Source organism: Amblyomma mixtum, chromosome 1 (genome assembly GCF_055824585.1).
Source record: "Amblyomma mixtum isolate Tamu chromosome 1, ASM5582458v1, whole genome shotgun sequence".
Classification (NCBI taxonomy): Eukaryota; Metazoa; Arthropoda; class Arachnida; order Ixodida; family Ixodidae; genus Amblyomma; species Amblyomma mixtum.
Genome location: NC_143012.1, coordinates 273086264 through 273111084, shown reverse-complemented (window position 1 = coordinate 273111084; position 24821 = coordinate 273086264). Strand labels below are relative to the sequence as shown.

The 24821-nt window shown below is 44.7% G+C and overlaps 2 protein-coding genes across 6 annotated transcripts in view; one reads left to right on the top strand and one right to left on the bottom strand.

The window, feature by feature from the left end:
- The window catches only part of LOC149371711 (FHF complex subunit HOOK-interacting protein 1B), a 31150-nt gene extending 23666 nt beyond the window's left edge, over positions 1 to 7484 (top strand). For all 4 annotated transcript variants that reach the window (XM_089565983.1, XM_089565982.1, XM_089565980.1 and 1 more), the window contains 4 exons: positions 82 to 826; positions 3531 to 3723; positions 3786 to 3888; positions 4887 to 7484. In XM_089565983.1, the coding sequence (XP_089422109.1) occupies positions 82 to 826; positions 3531 to 3723; positions 3786 to 3888; positions 4887 to 5049 (1204 nt within the window). In that variant the 3' untranslated portion in view covers positions 5050 to 7484. The remainder of the gene's footprint in view (positions 1 to 81; positions 827 to 3530; positions 3724 to 3785; positions 3889 to 4886) is intronic.
- A 3454-nt stretch (positions 7485 to 10938) lies between these two features.
- On the bottom strand, positions 10939 to 24517 carry Coq2 (ubiquinone biosynthesis protein COQ2, mitochondrial). Of its 2 annotated transcripts, XR_016286911.1 has the most exons (8): positions 23734 to 24517; positions 23437 to 23603; positions 23237 to 23358; positions 21263 to 21348; positions 19342 to 19475; positions 14937 to 15125; positions 12566 to 12634; positions 10939 to 11134 (listed from the first exon to the last, which is right to left on the bottom strand). XR_016286911.1 is itself a non-coding variant. In XM_089565979.1 (7 exons), the coding sequence occupies exons 1-7, from the start codon at positions 24023 to 24025 to the stop codon at positions 11021 to 11023; spliced, it is 1104 nt and encodes a 367-aa protein (XP_089422105.1). In that variant the 5' UTR covers positions 24026 to 24517; the 3' UTR covers positions 10939 to 11020. The 2 variants fall into 2 exon arrangements, 1 of the variants encoding a protein (XP_089422105.1); XM_089565979.1 differs by lacking the exon at positions 12566 to 12634.
- Between the last annotated feature and the right edge of the window lie 304 nt (positions 24518 to 24821).

Below are 24821 nucleotides of genomic sequence, written 5' to 3'. Positions count from 1 at the left end.
AGTTTGTTAAAAAGTCAGTTGAGATTTTTCACTGGTGGGGAACACTGCCATTTCTTCTTCCTCCTCCTCCTATCCTTCCAGGTACCTTGTTCCCTGTTCCCATGTGATGGTGAGCCAGAGAAGCCGTGTCTGCGACATTGACCTGTACAGCTGTGCTGCCGAGAAGTTCCTTTCCCTCGTTCCCGCCTGCTGCTGTGGCGCTGGTGCCGAGGAAGCTCAGCTTCCCTTCCTGCGGGAGGGCGACAAAGTGATGCACGGTGGAAGCCTCCAGATCCGCAGTCGCCGCCCCCGTCGCTCTTTCTCTGGGGTTTTGGGCAGCTACGAATCGGGAGACATGCCACGGTCTTACACGGGGGTGCCCAACGGTACCCAGCCTTCCACATTGATGGCACTCGCCGACTACCACCTATACCTTGCAGATGCGCGTCATGGAGTGCGGCTTACCAGGCAGGCATGCTCTAATTGGTCTTCATCCTATGACGAGGCATCGTCGTCGAACCTCAATGGTGCAGCAACTTCCGACACCAAGACTGAAGAGGCCGCAGCCGAGGAAAGCTCAGTGTCTGCTGGGGACTCGGGGATCTTCGTGACTCGGGAGGCGGCTGCTGCCAAGGGTGGCTTTGAGGCATTTGGCAGTCCGAACATTGGCCCATTCCTGAGCATCCTGCTGGCCCGGCTGGAGATGATGCCACAGAACAGTGTCTACATCAACCTGCAGCTGACGGCCCTCATTGCACGGCTAGCCCTCTACCCTCAGCCCTTGCTGCGATCGTTCCTCCTCAGCCATTCTCTTGTGTTTCAGCCAAGTGTCCGCTCACTCTTTCAGGTGAGGCCTTTCATTTGGACATGATTTTGTGTGCACAGCTATCTTGCCTCTGGTAGCCTGCAGTCTTTGAAAGTAGGGAGAGTACAGTGGTTTCTCCAGGTTTGATTATGGTACATTTTTTGCTGCTTCATTTATAAGGCTGTAGACACTATGAGAGGTGGTGGGCATTAAGAAAAGGAAAATATATCAGTCTTACTGTTTGTTTCGTCCGCACTAGTGATGCGTCGTCTTTCTTTTAGTTTTACATTCTTCAAATGCGAAGTCATTCCTCTGCAACTTTTTGATTGTGCAGTTTTCCTTAGTTTTATGGACCCCTGGCAGTTCTTTTTGGATATTCATGCTGCCAGCTATGACCTCGTGTTGCTAGAATGTTGTATGTGAAGGGAAAAGTGCATGCTTAGTTTTTGCACCATTACTGTAAATGCTGTTGTGACTGCCTAAAGCTGAAGCTCGTTTGCATGGCGCCCCTGAGGTCCAGCTTGTGTATGAGGCCAATGCATAGTGTGAAGTTTCTTTTAGCCCAGAGGGATTTTAAGACACATGGAAAATTAAAACCTGGCTTGTATTGATAGATTAGCACATTCCAGTGAGGCTACCGACTGTTGCGTAAATCAGAGAAAATGGAAAAAAAATTCTCTCGGCCTAACCGCACGTTTGTTAGGGTTCAAATGTCGCACAGAGGTTGCATTTGATGGTCAGTTTTGTTTTATACTACATTTAGATGGGGTATTTGCCTGATTCGGTCAGAATTGTTTGGAAATCCCCATCGTCTGCGGCGACAGAGAACCAAAACCGAAAGGCTTCGCAGCACTGGTACCCGTGGCGCCATCTCGCACCCACCGTAGAAACGGGCCCTCTACAGGGCAACTACCGGGGTGGGCGGCTGGTGGCGGCGGGGGAGGAGTTGGACTCGCGTAGCCAAGTCACGGGGGGCATGACCTTCTCTTGATCGCTCTACGACTGCATTTTCGGTGATGTCTTGCGCTGCTTCGCAGCAGAGAGCACCAAGCAAAGATAATTTGCTCACCAACTTAGCACATCTGGGTTTCTCCGGTGGGTGCGAGATGGTGCCACGGGTACCACTGCTGCGAAGCCTTCCGGTTTTGGTTCGCGGTCGCCACAGACGATGGGGATTTCCTAATAATTCTGACCGATTCAGGCAAGTACCCCATCTAAATATAGTATAAAACAAAACTGACCACCAAATGCAACCTCTGGGCGAAATTTGAGCCCGAACAAAAGTGCGGTTAGGCCGAGAGAATTCTTTTTCGACTTTCTCTGATTTACGCAACACGCGATATTTTCACTGAAAACGGAGTAGCTACAAACAGACAAGCTGCAGTACCTACAAGATCATAAGTCTACACTGGTACTGGTTGCTGACAAGACCATGAAGATGGGCCTTCTGTTTTGTATAGTTGCAGTGAAAACTTTTTTAATTTCATGCTAAGTCCGACCAAGGATCCTCACACTTTGCAGGGAGCCTTGTAGTGGCTTGTTGAATATGTTGCATCTTGTCAGTAGGGTCATTCTATGCCTAACGAACCAGAGTTTACGCTCGACCCCCTCTGATCTTTTCCATAAAATTTGTGGCTCTTTATTGAACCATATAATGTAATTCCCTTAATAACTATGTATTTCATGGTCAGGTGACAGCCCTTTGGATTTCTCACACGAGTGCAAAGTTGGTTTCCGTTAAAAATTTACAAAGAATTACACATCTCTCTCTTATGCCCGCTTCTGTCATTTGATGCTGTTCTCACATACCATTGTTTGTGTAAACCCAACGCGAAATTCTGAGCGGTGCCACAGCCGTGTTCTGCAGCGCACTTGGCAGTATGGGCCAACCATCGCTCGAGGTGCGGCGCTGAACTTCAAAAATTTTTTTCTCGCTTAAAACAAAAAAAGGCTTCTATAAAATTTGCTGAGCAAAATTACAATGAAACTAGCTATCAATTGGGCCACATATATCTTTACTAGGAATACCTCTGCATGAAATTTGTAGCCGAAAATGTGGTACAACACACTTTTTTCTAAGTTCGTCATTTTTTTTTTCGAAATGTGTTGTATAATAGTTTAAACAATTAATGTGATAGTACTTGTTATAGACAGCCGCTGAAAAATATGATGGCAATCAGAATGTCACGAAAGTTTTGGAAATTAACAAAAACGATGCTTCGTGGGAGAAAATAACGCATTAAAATAGCACAAAAAAACTTTGTGCTAAAAATCTTTTGCTTTGCAGTAAAGAACCATAACGCATATGCCTTATTTATAAAAACTTTTCAAGCGCAAAAATAAAATATTCGATCTTTTGTAAATTTTTAAGTGAGGCCAACTTTTGCAGTTGTGTGAGAAATTCAAACGCTGTTACATGACGAGGAAATTTTGTTTCCTCAAAGTTATTGAGGGCAATTACTTTAGCTGATTCAACAAAGAGCCACAAATTTTGTGAAAAAGATTGGAGGGGGTCAAGCACGAACTCGTTTGTTTGGCATGGAATGACCCAGTATTAAGTAATTGCCACCTCCAATGTCTTCAGCATTGAAAAAGCAAGGAATTGTTGCTGTTGCAAATGTTAGCACTTATCAGAAAAAGTTTACCTGGTATAGCGCATTGCCTGTAATGTAGCTAACGTTGCAATCATTTAAAAAAAACTTGTAGACACGCAGTAACAGAATGGTATAATTGTTATGGTTTACAGGTTCTTGGCTCTCTGAAGCACAAAGTGGACAGCTATTCCTACACATTGCCCAACTTCGATGAGCTGCTTGCAAGGGCTAGGGTATTTTTTGCAGTCAGAGAGGAAAAGCTGCTGGCGGACACACCTCACAGGTTATACGGAGATCAGACTGCTGTGCGCCGAAGCCATAGCTTTGCTGCAGAGTTTTCAAGAGGTGAGAGCTCAGTGGTGTGATGTCAGTGAATGTTTGACGGTGCATAATTGCATTATTTGCAGGGGAGTCGAAAAGGAGAAGCCTTGGAAGCTTTTTCCGAAGAGCAGGCCTGCCAAAGACAAACCCTGTTCTTGTTGAATCAGGCGGTGCTGAAAAGAGTTACAGGTATGTCTGACAATTCTGTATGTCTGATCAGTTACAAGTACAGTTTCAGATGTCTTTCTTGTAGGCATGTGCGAATATTCAGTAATTTCAATTATTTGGTCGAATAGTAAATTATTTGATGTTTGAATCGATCCAAATGTTTGGTATTCGAAATCTTGGAAGTATTTGTCTCAAGCGAGTAATGTTGTGGAACTGTTGCTGCATGTGGTTTCAGTTTAGCGAACCTCCTCCAGGATGACACCGCAGCAACCAGAACCCTGACTATGTGCCATGTGTCTGTGCTCCTGCGCATATGGCGGAGCTACCCGTCATGCGCACACGCCATAACCGGCACTGGGGCGTGCATCAGTTGAGAGATTTAACATAGGGCAATCCACTTCTGTGCGCTGCCATTATGCAAGCACTTCCAAACGGGGCACGCGTTGCAAACAGTGCTTGGCACCTTGTGACGATCTGCGCATGCGCATTGGCTCCTTGCAGAAGCAGATTGAGCTATGCTGAATCTCTCTAATTGAAGGACGCTCGCTTGACTTCCAAAATGCTTATTGTGCCATTCAGCCCTTCCGTTTTTGTTCCCGAAGTATTCGAATTCTTCGAAGAAAATTAATAATTCACTTTGAACCAAAAACTGCTGTTTGCACATGCCTATTTTCTTGCTTTGCTAGATGCCAGTTATCGATGCAAATTTTTTTTCAGCATTCGAACGCAGCAACATCATTCTTGCAGCTGCTGTTTACTACTGAAGGCCCTAAGACCACATATGCAGAATGCCAGCTCAGCTTGTTAAATTAAGAACAGGTCTTTCGAGTTGCGCCAGCAAATGATACGCCTAAGAAAAGGAACTGCTGGTCACGTTGTATGTTCTCCGGCTTTTCGTAACTGTACCTCTTTGGTACAGTGAAAACCTCATTCGAGTGTTTGCCAATCCCCTATAGCCATATAAATTCCCACTTTGTCCAGAAGTGTGTACTGATGGGGTGTTTGTCACGTGCCCTTAGGTTTATAGCAAGGCCATTCCCAAGCGAGTTTACGGAGGAAGGCACCAGGTTGGAGTCCATCAAGACGCAGAATGCAGTGCTGGCAGCTGTGGTGCTGGAGGAATTTCTTAAAGAGCTTGCTGCCATCAGCCAAGAACATGCCATCCAGCAGCTTGCTTCATGACGTCCTGCAGCAGACCATTGCTTAGGAGGGGTTTCGTCACAATGAGCCAATGCCGAGATTCATATATTATATACATAGCACTTGTGCAAGTCTTTCTGTGTTTGTGTGTGTGTGTATGTGTGTGTGTGTGTGTGTGTGTCTGCATTCTGTACAGTATTGATGCTAGGCTTGTATAGAGTGACTGTTTCGTGGAGTTTAGCTTTGAGGTTGTTTTCTTTGGATGCTCTTTGGCGTGCATCATGGAATCAACAAGAAAGTGGCAGTGCTGATCATTGTTGATTTCACTGGCATGTTTAAAGCATTGCTAGCTTTCCTCATTTGCTGACCATTGGTATCAAGCATGCGTTCTTGCAAGGTAGAGAAAAACTATGAGCCCTGGTGTGGACATTCACTGTATAGCAAACTCTGCTTCACTTGTGCCAGTGGAGTTCATCATGACTTGCATTGCTATGTGAGGATAGGAAGTTTTGGTATCTGTTGCCCTCCCTACAACAGTTCCCAGTTGCATGCAAAGCTCATGTGCATGCGAGTGCTGTCATCTTTCAGTTTTTAGTTCAGCATTTTCTTTTTGGTTGTATGTCATCAACACCATTGTCACTTAGAAATAGTAAGTGTGCACAGTTGACTCAGATTTGTTTTTCCGCAGCTTCGCTTCTTTTTATTTCAATGTCATATGTTGAATTTAGGTGTTTTCCTGGTACGCTTGCTCCAAATGCCTGAAATGCAGCTTATTCTGATATAAAATAGGAGCAGTTGTGTGACAAGTGACCTTTCTGAAGTTTGGTGTCACTCGTGTGTGAGCAACTAAATTAATATGCCTAGTTGTGTATATTGTTGTCCTTAGGGTTCTTGAGACTTTTTTGTTTTTTGCACTGAGCGATGCAGTCAAGATCTCAATAATGTTTCATGCATTGGGATGATTCAGTGCAGTGGCTGCATGTTGAGAACTGTTGGTTCTTTGCAATACTTGGCTCTGGAGCTTCATATGCGTATTACTGCAGTGTGTTCTTTAAAAATGTTTTCAGGCATAATATATACAGGTGTGTGACATGGAGTGAGCAGTTTAAAACTGTCTTCTGCATCTTTGTGTGTCTCGTCCTATTTGAAAGGCCACCTATTTTTTTTTCTTCATTTCGGCGTAAGGATATGGCAAATCGTAACTGTAAATGCTCTTCTGGCCAAGAGTTACTGCAAATGCATTTGTCTTTGCCTCGGAATGTGGACATTGATAATGGCTGTGTGCAGTGAATATTTTATTTTCTGCAGAGGGTTTACACCTCTAGTTTCACCATTTCAGCATGCATAAATTGAAAAAGGCTACAGACTTTCTGCATGCGTATCGGAAAAACAGTGAGGAACCTGTGCTAATTTTTTTAATAAGCTTGAGATGTGATGTGCAGGTTTTGAACTGGTCTTGAAAATTTAAAGGCTTTCGACGGCAAATGTGGCATGCAGTGGGTTTTTCTTTTGGGTGACACGCTAAGTATGTGTTGCGCAGTAACATATATGTACAGAATGGAGCGCACTTAAGAGAAACTTGCAAGTGTATTCTACACAGGTGCAGACAGGGTGCCAATTGTGAAAAGTGCACTTGTGTGCTCCCACTAAATACATCCATCCTGTTCTTGTTTTGTACAGAAAATCAGTGTAGTCAAAAACATGTACTGTGCTAGATTTCAAGCAGGCAGCACTTTACTTGTTCTGCTGTGATGGTCGCCTGTTTCTACAAAAGTATCTGCAAACATAAGTAGCCTAATCTCAGCGCTCATGCTTGTCGAGGCGCAACAGGCGTGTTTACTGCCCACAGTATGAAATATCCAGACATGTAGGTGTAGTGTACATAGAAGAGTTCTTACGGCACCTCAGCTTTCCCTTTACATTCCTAAACATTTACAGCATTGTGATATATTCAAGGTTGAGTTTTGTGAAACGGCAAATTCTGTATCACTGTTCTGACCACCTATTGTTAATATTATAAAGCAGTTTTCTAGTAACACAGCAAGTGCTAGCAGCTATTTATTAAACTGACAGTGGCCATTGCAGACTTTTTTCCGTTATCAAATGAATTGGCTTGTCTTGTTGATGGTGAAAGTTCTGTTGTCTGCACTCTGCCTTATGTTCCCTAGTGGCTCAAGCGCTGAGGGTTGCTGGAGACACCTGCAAAGGCATGCTGCAATGCAGCTTTTTATGTCTCTTTTCAGGATGTGCACTTTTTTTTTGCTGTGGGCAAATATGATACGCGCATCTGACAGTTCAATCGTTTTTACCTCCTTCAGCTCATGGCTTGCGCACCTGCTGGTTATTGCTGTATGCACAGAGATGCAATTATTTTTGTGTTGAATAGCACAAAGCCACAATTCATGAACCAGGTGTAGTTTGTCGCTCCGGTATGCTGATTTGACATGTGGCTAATAAAGGCATGAGAAAGTGAGCAACTTTTTTTTTAGCACAGTCATGTAGAAGGTGACTTGCGAGTCTGCAGTTGGAAGCTTTTCTTAAGTTTCTGAAGCAGTCCTTGCAGTATCCTTCCAATCATAGCAATGTTTGTCAATGTTTGTCTTAGGTACAGTGCTAAGAAAGGGCCATGCATGAATCAAAATTTTTGCCTAAATACAGTGGAATCCCATTAATATGGGCTGATGCTTCGGCTGTATTAAAAAAGCTACCTTTAATTTAATTTGAATGCAATATCATTAAGGAGGCCGTGTCGCAGTATTGCCGTTGGTCACCACGAGTTTGAATCTCGATCCTGGCGGTAAGTTTCTTAAATTCAATTTTCCCAGTGATAAACACATCTTTTGCTGCCTAGCAAACATGAGTGTAGTACCCAGAGAGAGCCAGAGAATCAAGTTATACTGAGAATGTTCACATTGCCTGTGTTAATAGGATACTGCATTCTAATGACAGAGGAGCTGCCTTTAAACTCTCAATTGGGATAGAGAAGAAACATGATGCAATAGCATTAATGGGTTAATGCTAGGCAACTGCGAATATTCAGTTGAATAGAAAGTATTCGATATTCACTTCGATCTGAATGTTTGGTATTTGAAATTCTCGAACAAGTAACGAACTCTTGCTGCGTGTGATTTCGGTTGAACGTATCTTCTCTGGGATGGCACGGCGGCCAGCACGCAACCAGAGCCCCAATCAAAGCCTCGACTGTGCTCTTGCGTGTATGTCATTGCCGGAGCTAGTCTGCTAATGCTCGCAGCAACAGGTGTTGGCGCCCGCACTACCCGTGGTGCACACGCGCCGTAACTGGCACCGCGGCGTGCATCACTAGAGAGATTTCACATAGCGTGGTCCGCTTCTCTGCACTCCCAGTGCGCACGCCCTGACTGGTTCAGACGGAACAGGCGTGCAAACAGCTGGCCGGTGCCTGGCAGCATCCTCGGGGTAATCTGTGTAGTGGCTCCCCGCGGACGCGGGTAGCGCTAGGCTAATTCTCTCTAATCGAAGGACGCTAGCTTGACTTCCATGGAACGAGTCCGAGCTGACTGCCACCATCGCACTTTGTGTGAAATTCGGTAAACAAGCACAATGGCGCGAGCACCACGGCGAGATAGCTCGAGGAAAATGGAGATGGGTGCCCTTTTCAGACACCTGATGGCGCTGGGCATGCAGCGCATAACTAGGGAACTAACCAGTAAGTAACCAGTTAAATACTTATGCAGAAAGAGCGTTGACTCACAGTGGCGGAAAAGAACTGCGAAACTAGCCAATAAGTGTGCTGGACATAAGGACGGAGAAAGAAAGAAAGCATTGAACAACAGGTTAAAAACGCGGAGGATTAATTCGATAGAGAAGAAGCATAGTGCAGAACTATATCAATATTGGAAAAGTCAGATCAGGAAGGAATCGTTCTATGGTAACTCAAGAGGCAGTGCCCTATTCTTTGAAGCTAAGCCAGGGTGTCTTAGAACGCACACTGATACAAAAGAAATTTAACGAAGAAGATGACACGTGTGCTGTGTGTGGTACATCTTTAAAAATAACTGAACACTTCATACTCAAATGTGATGGTATCCATCCAGATGTCGATGCATGCACAGTCACTCTTCCTGAGGCCCTAGGGTTTAGAGATAACAATGGTCATGTGAATAAATCTGTGGTGGAAGTTAGCAAAAAGCGATTGGAAGATTGGTGGCTAGAAAGCAGAGGTGGGGCATATAAGGTTAGAAGTGTGGGAAACCATATTGAAAGAAAATGGGGATTTTAATAATTTACAACAGCTAAACAAAAATAAAGAAAAAAAAGCGGAGCATGGAGGCGACTGCCACCTCCCTGTTTAAAAGAGGATGCTCCTATCTTCTATCCATCCATCCGTACCCCGAGCAGGTGCCTTGGAGTCTATGCTTAAAAGCAACAGCTGCACAACGACGCAATCACAGTTGAGAGTAGCAGGTTAAGCAATGCTTCACTGCCCTGCAAAGGCAGGTGCTGCGATCGGTGAGGCTTGTGTAACCGAGGTTGGCCTTCCCTTGCAAGCAATCAGTAATTTGACTGCCACCTCAGTTTTCTCACAATCCAGTGGGGAAGTTGTGACAACATCACAAGATCTCGTGACCTAGGTAGCCCACCTGCCGTCTAAGTTTCTTCTCTGTAGATTTTAAAGCGAAAGTACTACTAAATACGGCTCTAACCAAAAATCTTGTGTGTAGCTTGAGCTTGACGTTGGCCTACCTGGAGAAATAAGTATTGCTCTGGGTTTCGATCCCACGGTGGCACGCACAGATCAGCTTCACTGGCCACTGCACAAGAGCACTGCAAAACCATGAGCTAACCAGGCTAAACATATGCTTTCGCATGTGTGCTCAGTTTAAACCCATTAAAACTACCACTTTTTTTTTTTTTCATGGATTTCTCACTCACGGCCAATGAGGACAGCTTTTCTGCGACATAGGCTCCTTAATGCTACTGCATTAAAATGCTGCTTCTGTTGCTACTGCCAGCATTGCTTTTCATTTATCCCTAACTGACAACACTGCTGCTGCTGCTTATTCAGGATTTTGTTCACAAAGTGACCTCACGTATCAGCAAAAAACATTAGCCACTGAGGTATGAATACAGTTCAGGCAGGCAATTTTCATATTTAACTTATGGTTCAACTCCAATAGTGATTACTTCTCCTACATGCATAATTCTAAAATGAGGTCGTGCTTAATTATATTTAAAGTATATCCTCTATTGTATAACAGGTTTCAGCAAAAGAGCGCTGATGACAAGTATTTAATGTCCCAAAGCAACTAAGGCTATGAGAGACGCTGTAGTGGAGGGCTCCGGAAATTTCGACCACCTGGGGTTCTTTAATGTGCACTGACATCGCACAGTACACGGGCCTCTAGAATTTCTCCTCCAAAGGAGAAATTCTAGAGGCCCGTGTACTGTGCGATAAAGGAATTGCGTGTATCCACAGGGAACCATACTCAACACGTGTTGCCATCCCCACCAAATTTTGCAGGTAAAATGCACCTGTCAACACAGATTTTTGTCATGAATCACAGAGGCTATGCTGCTTCCCAGAGAGAGCCAGGGAATCGATTTTTACATTAATTGCGTGGTGCTGTCCTTGGTGTTCAAATTGAAGTTGGCCTGTATTGACAAAGGGGCCAAAAACTCATCACTACAGGTATTGCCACCATCGGCCGCTCTCACAAGCAAACTGCAATATAGGCTAGGCTGCACTGCTATTCACTTCGAAACAGTGATCATGGGGGATGGGGTCCATTTTTGGTAGTGATGTTGTGGAAATCAAATTTGTCCACAAAAAGCCAAGAAATCGGTTTTTACTGAATAAAACTTGGATGGAGTTGTCCTCAGTGTCCCAGCTGTTTGACAAAGTAGCTGCACACATATGCTAGGCAAACAGTCGATGAAAAACCAATGAAATGAGGCTTTTTCTTTTTATTCAACAAAACATCAGTATATATTATTACTAAAACAATCATGACTTGATGAACAACACCCGCTCTCACTTGACCAGGCTGCTGCAAACAATGCCCAGGAAGACCAAAAAGCCTATGTGTCGATTGGAAACAAATTTTCGAGCACAGTCACGTGGGTCATCCATGTTGAGAGTGTAGATCTGAGGAATGAAAAAAAAGTGTGATTAACTAAACAATGTTGCTCCTCTTTGCTCCAAAATATTTGACTGGAAATAGAAACTGGGAACACCGTGACTCTCTACACTGACTGAATAGAAAAACAAAAACAAATATGCTAAAAGCATAAATTTTGGAAATGCTAGCAGTGACTTATTTACAGGTAGGTTTAACACATCTCTTCTTGTGAACATTTACTGTGCTGGCAATTTTTTTATACATAACAATGCTGTTCAGATAAGCGATGACACTGCATAGTTGTCGGTTTCATTAGTTTTTATTCAAACCGCAGCGGTGGCCTAGTGGCTTGAGCAACCCACCTCACATGTGGGAGGTGCAGGGTTCGATCCCCAGTGCCACCGGGTACCACCAGTGATACAATGGGTACCACCAGTGATACAATGGGTACCACCAGGGATACAATGGGTACAGGCTTCCCCTGGCCTGTTTCTCAGCTAATTCAGGGCAAAAAACTTGGGAAATGAGTCTTTAACGAAAATAACTTGTGCAATGGCGCTCTTTGGGCGCGGATGCCCTTGCGGCACAAAAATTCACCATCATCATCATCAGTTCCCATTCCAAGAAGTAAAAAGTTTTGTTACAATAGAACCTTTACTTCTTCAAACGAAAGTAACAGAAACTTCTGCCAAATGAAAGCAATATTAATTTCGAGATTCCATCACGATACCATATTTCCACGATTGTAAGTTGACTTATTTTTTTTAATTTGAAAATCCTAAGTTTGAGGGTCAAATTACAATCGAAACCAAGTATTTCCTTTTTTTTTTTACTTTTAACTGTCCACTTAGCACTCATTGGAGTGCCGATAGTTGATGGAAGGGCCACTGTTCCACTGCTACCCCGAACAGCTTCTGGGGAGTGTCGGTAGCTGATGGAAGAGCCAACGCTGCTCACGGATAGTTTTTCTCTGGCTCTGTTTGATGCCTTTGACCTGACTGCCGGCCATGTTTTACCAGTTTTTACTATCATGCTTTGTCAGTTGTCATTAGTGCTCCAGGTCCAGTATGTGTTCAGCGCTCGTTCATGGCGATATTCAAGATGGCTGCAATTCTTTGCGTTGAAGAAACAAAATGCGTGCCAGACCGCAAGTTCGATGTTTCAGACCGGTGATTCAGGTGTGGCGACTGCAGCAAGACAACATTTTCAGCTGATCCACACAGTGGCGTCACTAGGGTCAGCGGCACCGTGGCGGGTCTTAACACCCTGCCCGCATCTCACCGAATCGCCACTTCCTCTATCCTCATGGCTTGCTTTGATGTGGAGTTCATTTTGTACCTGATGACTCTGTGCAAGCAGAGGCATTTATTTCTATCTCTTTTTTAAGAACTCCAGATAACGAACATGTCCCACAACTAATAATTCAGCAAAATATTACATAAAAAGCATATATTTACATTCCGATTTCCGAAACAGCCAGAAAAACAAACTCATGTAGTATTTTTTTTTCTTCAAGAAATGTGCACCTGTGAAGAAATAAAGAGAACAAGTGGTTTCGGGCAGATAAAATTACAGATCGAGACCATAAAAATAAAGGAGCCGCTTGAACTATGAGAAATGTAAACACTGAGCATCTAGAAACACTTGTGCCCATATGCACACGCGTATCTAATAAGCGGTAAAGAGGCTAATGCCTTAAGGACTGTAACAACGTGGGAATTCTGGCTATTTCGTATACCTTTTGCATAGTGAAACCAACGAAGAAAACGTGAGAGCAAATAGAAGCACCTTCCTGTGTCTTACTTAAGTTCATGTTTCTTTCACTGAGTCCATAAACTCGGCGTAAGGATTATTTTACGTTTTGAAGATGCGCAGAAGAACTGTATTTAAAGCTGCAAGAATTACTAAGAATAAAGGAATGAACCTAAACAAACAATGTTAGGCCACGCACAAAATCAAGTATGCAGGGATATGCGTAGGAATGACAAGTGACAACTAAAGAGGCAAACAGCCAAAGGGCAACCTGAGCACATGGGAAAGAACTGAAGTCTCAAAACAAGCAAGCAGTCAGTCAAGGCCTTTCATGGACACACTAGAAAACACGAAATTGTAGAAGTGTCAGGGGACAAATAATAACGTCTGCCGCACATATGAAATAAGCATGACTTGTAGTGACCCGCACGGCCGGCAGTGGCGAAATGCCGAAGAGGACAAAGAGTAGCCGGCACGTGCTAGTGAATGTCATGGGACCTTGGCCCCGGCTGGATGCTGCCGCTGCCGCTCCACTGTTATCTCCTCTCCGACAGCCCTCTAATAAATGTGACCGCGGTTGCCTCCTTGGCAACGATACATCCGTTAAACGATGATGCAGCAGTTAAGGGATCCATCACTGCCCTGCTATGGCAGGTGCCGCCACTGATGATGCAGCAGTTAAGGGATCCATCACTGCCCTGCTATGGCAGGTGCCGCCACTGATGATGCAGCAGTTAAGGGATCCATCACTGCCCTGCTATGGAAGGTGCCGCCACTGATGATGCAGCAGTTAAGGGATCCATCACTGCCCTGCTATGGCAGGTGCCGCCACTGATGATGCAGCAGTTAAGGGATCCATAACTGCCCTGCTATGGCAGGTGCTGCCACTGGTGGGTATTGAGCAACCTAAGTTGCTCTTCCCGAGCAGCCTCTTGGGATCAACCATTAATTTAACTGCCACCTGCCAGTGTGGTTAGTTTGCTCACAATACGGGGGGTAGGTTGTGACGACCCCACAAGGTCACGTGACCTGGGCTGCCCACCTAGGCTGCTTCTCCAGGGATGGCTGCCTGACCCATCCTATTTATCACTCACAACACCGACAATGCCGACGCTGGATTTTCTGCGTAATGGGTTTTTAATGATATCGCATTAAAGGTGGGAAAACTTAGAAACCACCTTAATTCATGCAAGTTATAACAAAATATGATGCTTCTTTTAAAAGATGATATTCACACAGAGTGCAAAACAAAAATGAAACAACTGCAAAAATCAATATTCTCCTTGATTGTGTCCGTACTGCAAAGTTACAAACGCCCACTGATGCCATACCATCAGAAAATATTTTGGGCGAAAAGGAGCTTTGAAACGGGGGGACAGCAGGTGTCACCAGGCTCGATTTTTAATGAATTCAGTAGTACTTCTCAGTTTAACCTTACTTTGTCTTGTTCATAGAGAGAAAAAGGTAAAATCAACACAATGCAGTACATGAACACCTTACACATTTCCACTCAACTGCACACTCTGAAGCACTCAACCCTGCTAAGGGGCCCCTTGCTACTCATTTCTCGATTTCTGTTTTTTGTAGTCAGCACGTAGTAATCACAGGCTTGCTACTCTTCCACTAAGCTACAGGCATTCCTCGCCTTTTCATGCTTTTAACGTTTGAGGTGGCTGTGGGCTGGGCCGTGGACCGAGAGAGGCAGAAGCAATTAATAAAATCTTTTATTTACGCATATTGCAAGCATCCGGTAGACTTCTAGAGCATGCTGTTCTAGAGCATGATGCTTGTAGAGCATGAATGTGCCCACGGGCATGCCCCCCCCCTCCACCCCTTTTCCTTGACATGCGATATTGGGGGGGGGGGGGGGCTGACTTACATTCAAGTCCACTTACAATCGTGTAAATACAGTAAAGTGACCAAAGCAATGGGGAAATGCTAGAAACCCACTTTTACATACACACACATAGCCATGCAAGCATTGTGTAAAGGGTGCATACCCACACAGAAGTTGGGATAGCAAAGTGCTGTAGTCTCTACACAAAACTGACATGAAAACTTGAAAGCATAACGCACCTGGCGAGCAAGGTGAGCTCCTGTTGCTGCTGTAGCCAAATAAAAAGGCCAGCATTGCCCAGAAGCCATGCCAGCAAGGACCAGGTTGCCAACCATACTCGTGGAGAACGCCCATAAGTACCTCTTTGTTTTGCCACCAAACTTGATTGCAGTTGATTTCATTCCAATAATGGCATCATCCACTTTGTCCTGTCGCAGAAAAAGAAGCAGTGTTGTGAGTAAACACGTGGACTCCACTCTGCAAGGTAGGTGCATGACTACAGATCTTGATGAAAAACTGGACACACACGCACACACACACAAAAAAAGAAGCAACACACATCTACACTTGTGCATAGCTACCTCTGTTCCTCTGCATGCGACCAGTGTCGTTGTGCGTAATTTTTTCCATTATGGATCTATACCATTTTTCCTGCTTACAACTCTGCTACACAAAAACATTGCTCATATTGCAGCATCAGAAAGATGCAGAGACCTTGCTAGCAGAGTCTAACAATACCAAAAAGCATTTTTATTCTCTAAGATTTCCTCTAATGATCTGCGCCCTGTGTCACACTACGGTTCATCAATTATACAAGAAACCTCTTACAAGTAACAAATCTTAATTAAAAGACTGTGGCAGCTAGGGCGCCGCCAGAGGTAAGCCCAAGCAATTCTTGGCACTTGTCTGTCACAAACAGGAAGATGGTTCGATTTATATGTAGTCATGAACATCCTCCTACACCAGTGCACGGAATACAAAGTCAAATTGCGAAGTTTTATTTCAGGCATATTTTTCGATGCAAAATGGATGTGTAGTACATTACACCTGCTCCACAAAGCAAAACGATATCTTTGATGTCAAAAGATGAAGTGTACAGGCAGGTGAGAGGAAGGTATTTAAAGTACGTTTATTTCCCTTCCCTGACTACTGAGCAAGGTTCCATGAAAGTCAATGCAAGAAATACTGAAATTTGGAGTACCATCAATTAAAGCCCCTCTACCATCGATATGCCAGAAGAAACCCCATATGTGGTATTGATGCATCTTAGCAACATCACAGTGACAGCCGCTGAGCTTCTGTTTTATGGACTAACTTTGGTAGAAGAAGCACGGTGCTGCAGTGGTTGAGTGTCATGCTAGTGATGAAACGGCACTTTACTATTGTACTGTCTCTTCTTATTGGTTTGTTGAATTCTATCTGACACTGAAAACACTGACCGAAGCATCAACCAGACAGTCGAAATTTATATTTAAATGCAGTGCATTTTGCAAACAACAGCACATGAGATGGTGTGGAGCAAGCCCATGTTTCTCCAGTTCCAACGTGCTAAGGGGGTCTTTTTTGGTCACACGTTCATTTACATGGTAGCCTAGTTTGAATTGACCTTACTCTTGCAGCACACTGGAGAGCTTAACCACCAATAATGCTAACACAATCAAATGAGTTCCAGGACTACATCAGTGACATTGTCGACCATGAACAGGGAGATGTGTACCAAGCATACAGTGGGGATGATTGCAATAGACGATGAGAGCAGGTAGGTGATAACTTTCCAGGGGTCATTTAAAACATTTAAGGCCCCTTACACATCCCATTTAAAATCGTTAAAAAGAGATGGTGATATGAAAGCTAGATCGAGGAAGCTCATTTTTGCTGAGCTAGGGCGACAATATGTGGTTTTTCCCGTATATAAAAGACAGATATTATTTGCGAGAATAAAATCTTCAATTATTTGACCCCTAGAGTCACAGAGTTCGCTTCTTCAAAACAGAGAGTGAGCGTTAAAATTGCCAACTACCAGATATTGCTCCGGCAGTTCATCGATCAGGCCTTCTAAATCTTGGACTATTAATGTGATGTGTGGGGAAAGATATACACAACACATTTGTTATTGTTTTGTACCTGATGACTCTGACCACAACTGCTTCAAGTTCTGTTGATTTCTTGAGCAGGGACGCCGCTTTGAACGACAATTGTGACGCTTCCCGACAGTCTATTTGCCCGCTCACAATCCCGTCGGAAAGTTTTATGATGTCTCACTATATTTTCATGTTGTGGACCGAGATTGGTTCCTTGAAGACATAAAGCTACAGGCAACATTGGCCCTAGAATATGTGTTACGTCACTGTAATTCCTCAGCAGTCCTCTAGAGTTCCACTGTATTAAAAAAGTCATGTTTGTATGTTTTGGGTGGAAATGGAAGAGATTTACTTTGGTTTTGGACCTGTAATCAGGGCTCTTGTATTTTTTCTGCTCAAGAGAGCTGTTTTGCCACTGCAATGCAGATGGACTGGGAGCTGCGTCCATCACCCCCACCAGAGGTGCTGGAGGACCGCAGAGAAGCCGCGGGTGTGTGTTTCAGGCCCTCCCTGAGGGGGAAAGCCCTGCGGGGTGCCAACCTATGGGCCGGCGCTCCCTGTTTTAGAGATGGAAGGGCAGGCCTGCACTGCGTCTGCCAGGGGCGTGGATGACCCTGCCTCAGGCTCACTCTGTGTGGCCTAGGCAGGTGCCGAAGTCCAGTGTATACGTATACCACCTTGTCGCACCACATCGGCGAAATTTGTTCTTGCTGTGAACAGGAATGTGCCTCGTGTCTGTCTGTATCTCTGACGTGCTACGTATACCGCCTTGTCGCACCACATCGGCGAAATTTGTTCTTGCTGTGAACAGGAATGTGCCTCGTGTCTGTCTGTATCGCTGACGTGCTACGTATACTGCCTTGTCGCACCACATCGGCGAAATTTGTTCTTGCTGTGAACAGGAATGTGCCTTGTGTCTGTCTGAATCGCTGACGTGCTTCCTTGAAAGCTAGCTATATTTGCTTTTGGTTTTATGGTTATTATCTCCTTTTCTTTCTTCCAGGTCAGACTTGACCTCGAGTACACGAGGTGATCCCCTTCATAGTTCGCATACTGTAGTGTAGCGTTGCAATTCTCAAATTCATGATCGTGTGGTGCACATTTGACATAGGTTTTGCGGCTGTGACAACTCTGACAGCCATGGTTGAATTTTTTACAGTTGAAGGAGCGTCGAGGATTTGGGGGCAAAGGGTCGTACAGTTACTTTCAGATTTCCTTCTTCTATGGATTCTGGGAGCTGGCTAAAGGCAAAAGTCAAGACTATGTGCTTTGTGGGTATTCCTTATAATCTTTATGAATGTTTATTCAGCGGACTTCAGTGATGTTTTGTTCTTTAAGACCTTCCAATATTTCTTTAGTGAGATTCAAGAAATCGTATTCTGAAATGACAACTTTGACTGTGTTCAGCGATCAATGCACACTAACAGAGACGGCAATGTTTCCAAAGTTTGTTATATTTGTGAGTTTTTAATATTGTGCTTGGTCACGGATCGGGAGTAGTATGCCGCCGCTGGTCAGTTTTATTACCTTGTAGCCAAGGCCCAAGGCTTTAGAAGAGATTTAGAAACTATGAAGGGGGATATTTTCCTGGCTGGCTTTTCTGTTTCTTCACTGTGTATCACCTTCCTTGTGATCACATGATACTTCGGGAACGTTTCTTGTTTATGGGTCATGAATTGAGCCATACTTCGGTCCACAATCTTTTTCGAGGGTGGTTGTTTTGTGGGAGAGGTGGAACCATAGAAAGTATGTGCTTTTCAGCTGCGGTGCCAGCCGCCCACCAAGGAGCCTAACAAGGGGGCGGGGCAGGAACTTGAAAGCAAGCCCTGCCCTCACCAGCTGTACACCCCAACTATAACCCAATATGATGTAACGCAGGGTAGTTCGCCATGCAAGTTTAACCCTCGCCACCTGGAAAAAGGAAAAAGTTAATAAGAGAGGAGAAGACAGGACAGTTGTAGGACAGTTGTGAGGAAGAAGATAGGAAAGTGAAAGATGGAGGGGAGGACAGGAAAAGGCAACTGCTGATTTCCCAGTCAGACCGGAGGTGCTCTCTACAGGAAGCTGAGACCAAAGTGGTGTGTTGCCTCCGAGGAGGGGCCTTAAAGGTCCAAACGCGTGACATTGGCTCAGCCACCAGGATCCCCTTTTCGCCAGACACAGCTGAGCCACGCATGGCTAAGCACAGGTGCTCGGGTCCGTGGTGACGCACTGTTCATCATCATCCCCCTACAGGGATGTCCCTGCAAATGCTCGGGAACGTGTCGCAACTTACCAACATCTGCACGCTGCAGATGCCCCTGCGAGGAGTTCAGCGATATAAGCCAGATGGAATTTTTAGCTGCAATGTCACCAGTGTGACAGCTGTGATAGCTGGTTTTAAATTGGGACCTCGAACTGCCATCCCGCCTATCTGGTTCTGCAGTTCTACAAATGGACCTTATAAATCTGTTACCTGCCAAGCAAGCACGGCAAGCATGGCAGGTGTACACACCGGCACTGAACAGTAGATGTCAAAAAGGCACTGCAGACTAAATAGCAACAGTATGACTTCAAAAATCACCTGATGTGCGTAGATCGTGTCATAGATGAGTGTCCAAGACATAGCTGCAATGTAGAGGGGAAGGACTGCTGACCAGTCGCATGAACCTTTCACTGCTGCCCAGCCCATGAGTGCGCCCCAATTTATTGTCAGACCTGTTGAAGAACAAGCAGAGCACCATTACTAAGATGGACTAAAATTTGAAATGCAGTCTAAATTTAAAATGCTCAATAAAATGTACTTCACGCAATGCTTAACTATGCACTATGCTTAACTTAGTGCACTATGGGCACTATGTGCTAGTATAATGTTTCCAAAAAATTTAATCTGTGCTTAACAAAGAGCATTCAGGGCTATGGACTTAACGCTTAAGTCAGCTGCTGGCCCACTTTTCAAACATCACAACAATCGTGACAGGTCAGCTGGCAGTCACTTTCACTCCAACTACAAAGCAATACATGCTGAACACTGGTCATGTACTCTTACGCTATGTTTAAATTTACTCCAGTTTTAAGAAAGCTGTAAATAAATGCTGCCTCTTCTTAAAGGTTACCGCCTAGCTCTGTGAAGAGCACAGGTTAGAAACTACAGATGTGAATATAGACCTTTCCAACCTATGCCACACCATATTGCTCGCTGGACTACTTTTTGCACCTGGTGCTACCAGTGCAACAGCACAGCAGCTTAGTGCACAGTCAGGAGATGACCTGGTACTCTTGGGAGCGCAAAAAGCAGTCCAGAGAGCAATACGGCCCCACACAGGTTGCAAAGGTCTATATTTAACTAGGGTTTCCAGTTTTTGGTTTAAATCGGAAAAGGTCAGAAGTGTGCCACGCCTTGCTCATTATCGAGCTTCACAAGTGAGAATTAACCGAGCGCAGAAGCCAGTGAGGCAACAGAATCGCTGGATGCATTTTGAGGCACTGCTCTGCTGCTTTAGACACAACAGGTGCAAACCTTGTCAAGCTTGGTTCAATGCCTGCCAGCATTGCACAGTGCCTTGTACTGCACCATCATCCTTGTTATAGAATTACTTTATCACATGTACAAACACTGACAACGTTTGTAACTGTAGCAAGCCACCGCTAACGTAAAACCACGCACAAGCGTCTCCGAAAGGTGCCATGCTCTGGCTTCTGCACTGGTTCAGTGGCACTTCCATCGCTGCTGTCATCCTGCAGACTACCTCCTCTCTGACTTCTGCTGTGGTCACCTTTTCTTTGTTTCCAATAGCCCGTGATCAGGGCTGACAGTATAAATAAATGACATGAAATGAAGCTCAGTTCTTGTGAAGTGTTTGCTGCTTTCACAGTTCATTTCACAAGTGAAGGAATGAGCAGTGTGTCACAAGCATGAAATACACATGCATTTTTCACAACCACCTAAACTATTCCCTTATGAAGGTGGCCAGCCAATCTAGCTTCTACTTCCGTAAGCGAGACCAGCCTAATGCTGATGCTTGTATTTTTTCTCATTGATCTGGATTTAGTTCAACCTAGTTTTGGACAAAAACATCTCTTTAGGTTTTATCTTACAACCCGATCACTTAACTCCTACATGGTTACTTTTTCTTATGGTGATAGCATTCCATATTCAGGCCACTGCTATAAACCGGACCATTTGGGCATTAATTATTGGTACATTGACTGACGTTGCTAATAAACAACTACAAATGGCACTGGAGTACCAAAATATCGCTGAAAGAAACTGGAAATTTTTCCTTGGGAAATAATCATAAAAAAAAAACTGAAAATGGTATATCAAAATAAACACTTAAGTCTGCTGAATTTGAAAAAAATAAAAACCGGCAAGTCCAAACTCTCTATATAAGCCAGCAACATTGCAGACATAGCATCACTTCGTTAAACAGCTTTTCCACTAGAAATTTCAAAAGAAAGTGGGGAAAAAATAGGATCTGGATGCGGAACTGTATCGCCCTTACCCAACATCACTTGTGGCCAGTATGTAAACCTCTTCATGACCGGATACAAGGTGACCAGAGTGACAGAACTTGCTCCAAGGACTATTCTACAAGGACATTAAAGAAGTATAATCACAAAGGCGCCAACATGTCCATTTGTTTGGTTTGGTTTCTGGGGTTTAACGTCCTAAAATGACTCGGGCTATGAGGGACGCTGTAGTGGAGGGCTCTGGATAATTTTGACCACCTGAGGTTCTGTAACGTGCACTGACATCGCACAGTACATGGGCCTCTAACATTTCACCTCCATCAAAAAGCGAACGTCGCGGCCAGGATCGAACTCTCGTCTTTCGGGTCAGCAGCCGAGCACCATAACCACTGAGCCAATGCAGCTGCTTGGAGAGGCGCTAGTGAAACTTGAGCTTCTTGACTATACCTCGAGTTGACGTGGCTATGCTCCACTCTGATTCGTTGATAAAAGGCACCTTCATAAAATGCAACATGGCAACATGCTTGTGTGCTCCTGTAGAGAGGCTTTTTACAGGCAGAGAGAGAGAAAAAACTTTTGTTATCAGCAAAGCTATCAGGTCGGCCAGGGAAGGCGGGGAAAATTGTTAGTCTAGATTTGGCCCCACGAGGCCTTTGCTTAAAGCACGGCCCATCGCGGGTTTCCTTCGGACTGGTGGGAGGAAATGCATTTACTTACTACCGTTAAGTAAAAAAAAACATCTAACAAGCAAAATATTTGCAAGATTTATTTTGCTTAATAAAAACTTTTAGCTCTTTTATTCTTTGTTGTTTTCCTTCTAGTCTTTGACAAAAAACATTCAACTTCAAACATCTGGTAAACAGGGAATAACATTTTGGCTTTCCCAAGCACAAGCAGCTTGCACCTTTTAGCACAGGAAAAAGGCTCAGGCAACCTGGTAAATGCTGCAGTAACAAACTAAGAGCATGAAAAGCAGCTGCATGGTTGCTTTGGTTTATGGGATTTAATGTCCCAAAGTGACTCAGGCTATGAGGGACGCCGTAGTGAAGGACTCCGCAAATTTCGACCACCTGGGGTTTTTCAATGTGCACTGACATCGCACAGTATAAGAGCAGCAGCAAATTTATTTTTTATGAAGTGAAATGCTCAGAGACCCGTTCGTATGAAGAACATTAGCTTTAAAAGAGATTTTGCTAGGCTGCTTATGGAAATGATCATTTCAACGTCACGATGGCTTCATTGCCATGCTAATGTTTTAACGAAGCCAGCTGCATCGACAGTGGAGCCTAAACAAATCCACGCGGCTGGATTTGTTTAAACCCACCAAAAATTCCAGAAGTCATGGAGAAATTTCCTAACAAATCATATCACCAGCTTTATTAATATTAGTGATTAAAATGTTGCATCAAATAATTGGCGATACAATATACAATGTCGGTATAGGAAATCAATTTTGGTTCAGTATCTTGCATCGGTATTGGAAACACAAATTCTTACGGTATCGGGTATGGAAGATACTTTTTTCAAGTATCACGCTCAGCGCAGCTAAGTGCTCTGCAACAAAACATTATTTCAGAAATCTTTACTCAGGACAAAAGGTTTGATTTTATGGGGTTTAATGGCCCAAAGCAACTAAGGTTATAAGGACGCTGTAGTGGAGGGCTCTAGGTAATTTTGACCACCTGGGGTTCTTTAATGTGTACTGACATCCACAATAAACGAGCCTGTAGCATTTCGCCTCCATCGAAATGCGACCTTGGTACATCCTTGGCGCATCTACCATTAAGAGGAGACTGCAATAGCATAGCTACTCACACAAGAAACTTTACAACCTCATTTGCACTCATCTAATGACCATGCAGAAACAATGCCACAAGTAACCATTTCTCACCATTACCAAGCAGAGCACGAATTAAACAGCACTACTACCGTGCAAATGCCAAAACGAACAAATAATGGGTGTGACACTGCTTAGAACATGAAATCAAGCGCGGAAGTCTACGTACGTGTACCAGTTTAGCTGTAGCAGTATGAGCGTAGACAGTGCCAGTTGGCCGCCAGTGAAAACAAGAGCGTCAAACATTGTCAGTTCACCACAAGCAAGAGGCCGATTTTTCGTTCGTTCCACCTGAAAACAGGGGCAATCTCTGTGAGAAAATTCAAATCAAAATCACCAAGTATACTGTCACCGCAAAGTGAACTGCACCTTTTTGTCTATATCCCGGTCCCACATGTCATTTATGGTGCAGCCAGCGCCTCTCATTAAAACTGCTCCAGCGGCGTACATTGCAAGAAGCTTGAGATCAGGCAGACAACCTGGCTCTGCTGCTAAGGCGATGCTCCAGGCGCCAGGTAACATTACCAGCCAAGTTCCTGACGACGGAAAAAATCAAGGCACAGGTAGATTACAACTCGCGATCCCACGTGAGCATTTTCCCTCTAAAGCCAAAAGCTACGCAAATTACGGTATTTTCGCGTACCAGTTTGTAAGTTAAGGGCTTACCGATCGGTTTGTCCAAGCGCATGAGTCGCAAGTAAGGCTGAAGCTTTTCCGGTGCCGACTGGACGAGTCGCTCGGGCAACGTGCGGTGAACAGTTACAGCTTGGTGTGCACGCAAATACTCCGGCGCATCTCGCCTACTGGAAGACTTGCACCTTGCACCAAAACGGTCCGTTGATGTAAAACCCAACTGATTTGGAACCACGCACAACACCGACGTCGCCGACTTGAGTTGAGCATGGGCCCTCAGCAGACTCCTGAGCGAGCTGCTCTTTCTAAACATCGCAATGAACATGACAGTCACTTTCACCCGCACCAAACGGCAATACTTGCACCATATGCCCCGGAAGACGCACTAACACTAGAGCGGGGCACACAAAACGTGCGGTCGTCGACACAACGCTTTTGCGGCTAAACGTCCGGTCTCCATAAAATAGGTTCAAGCGGAACCGTTCCGCTCACCGCAGCACCGCTTTGTGCTCTCGCACAGTGCCGGTGTAGGACACGAACGACCAACGCGGCAATAGCCGCCCTAATTGCCCGCAGCACGTCGGTTGAACGCCGTCGAGACACCGTTGGCGCACGAGTTTTCCTCTTGGCTTGCGTTATGTATTACCGTACGACAGTGCATGTATTATGAAGCGAAGAGTCTCCGTCATATCCATCACCAACGCGACACAGCAGAATGAGGAGATGCGTAGGATACGTGCCGCGCAGCCGCTGAATGGACGTTGGAACCCATTTGCAACCCTTGGCCCTTGCAGTCTTCGACGAACAGCAAAAGCATGGCATGAAAGCGAAACTGTCGTTATTGTTGTCATACCAACAAGCCAATGCAAGCCAAGACAATTGATCTCGCTTGCATTACATAGCAGGAAAGCTAACGTTATCTATTAATTATAATAAAAACCAAATAGCGCGAGTGCACGTCGTTCTTTTATAAAGCATGGGAGAAAAAATGCTGGTTGATTAGCATTGCTAAGCCCGAAGTATTCGCGTGTTCCACAGACTGACGCGCCGCAGTGCGGCGAAAGGCGTCCCAATCTCCGTGATGATCAGTGGCAGCGGCGGCGGGAAGCCCAAGGCACTTG

Excerpts from the sequence above, each read along its gene's own strand:
- Coq2 (XM_089565979.1), bottom strand. The coding sequence starts at position 24,025 with ATGTTCATTGCGATGTTTAGAAAGAGCAGCTCGCTCAGGAGTCTGCTG. Across the intron at positions 23,359-23,436 it reads ACCGGGATATAGACAAAAAG|GTGGAACGAACGAAAAATCG; the intron begins GTGCAGTTCACT and ends CCCTGTTTTCAG. Across the intron at positions 21,349-23,236 it reads CTACAGCTAAACTGGTACAC|AATAGTCCTTGGAGCAAGTT; the intron begins GTACGTAGACTT and ends ATGTCCTTGTAG.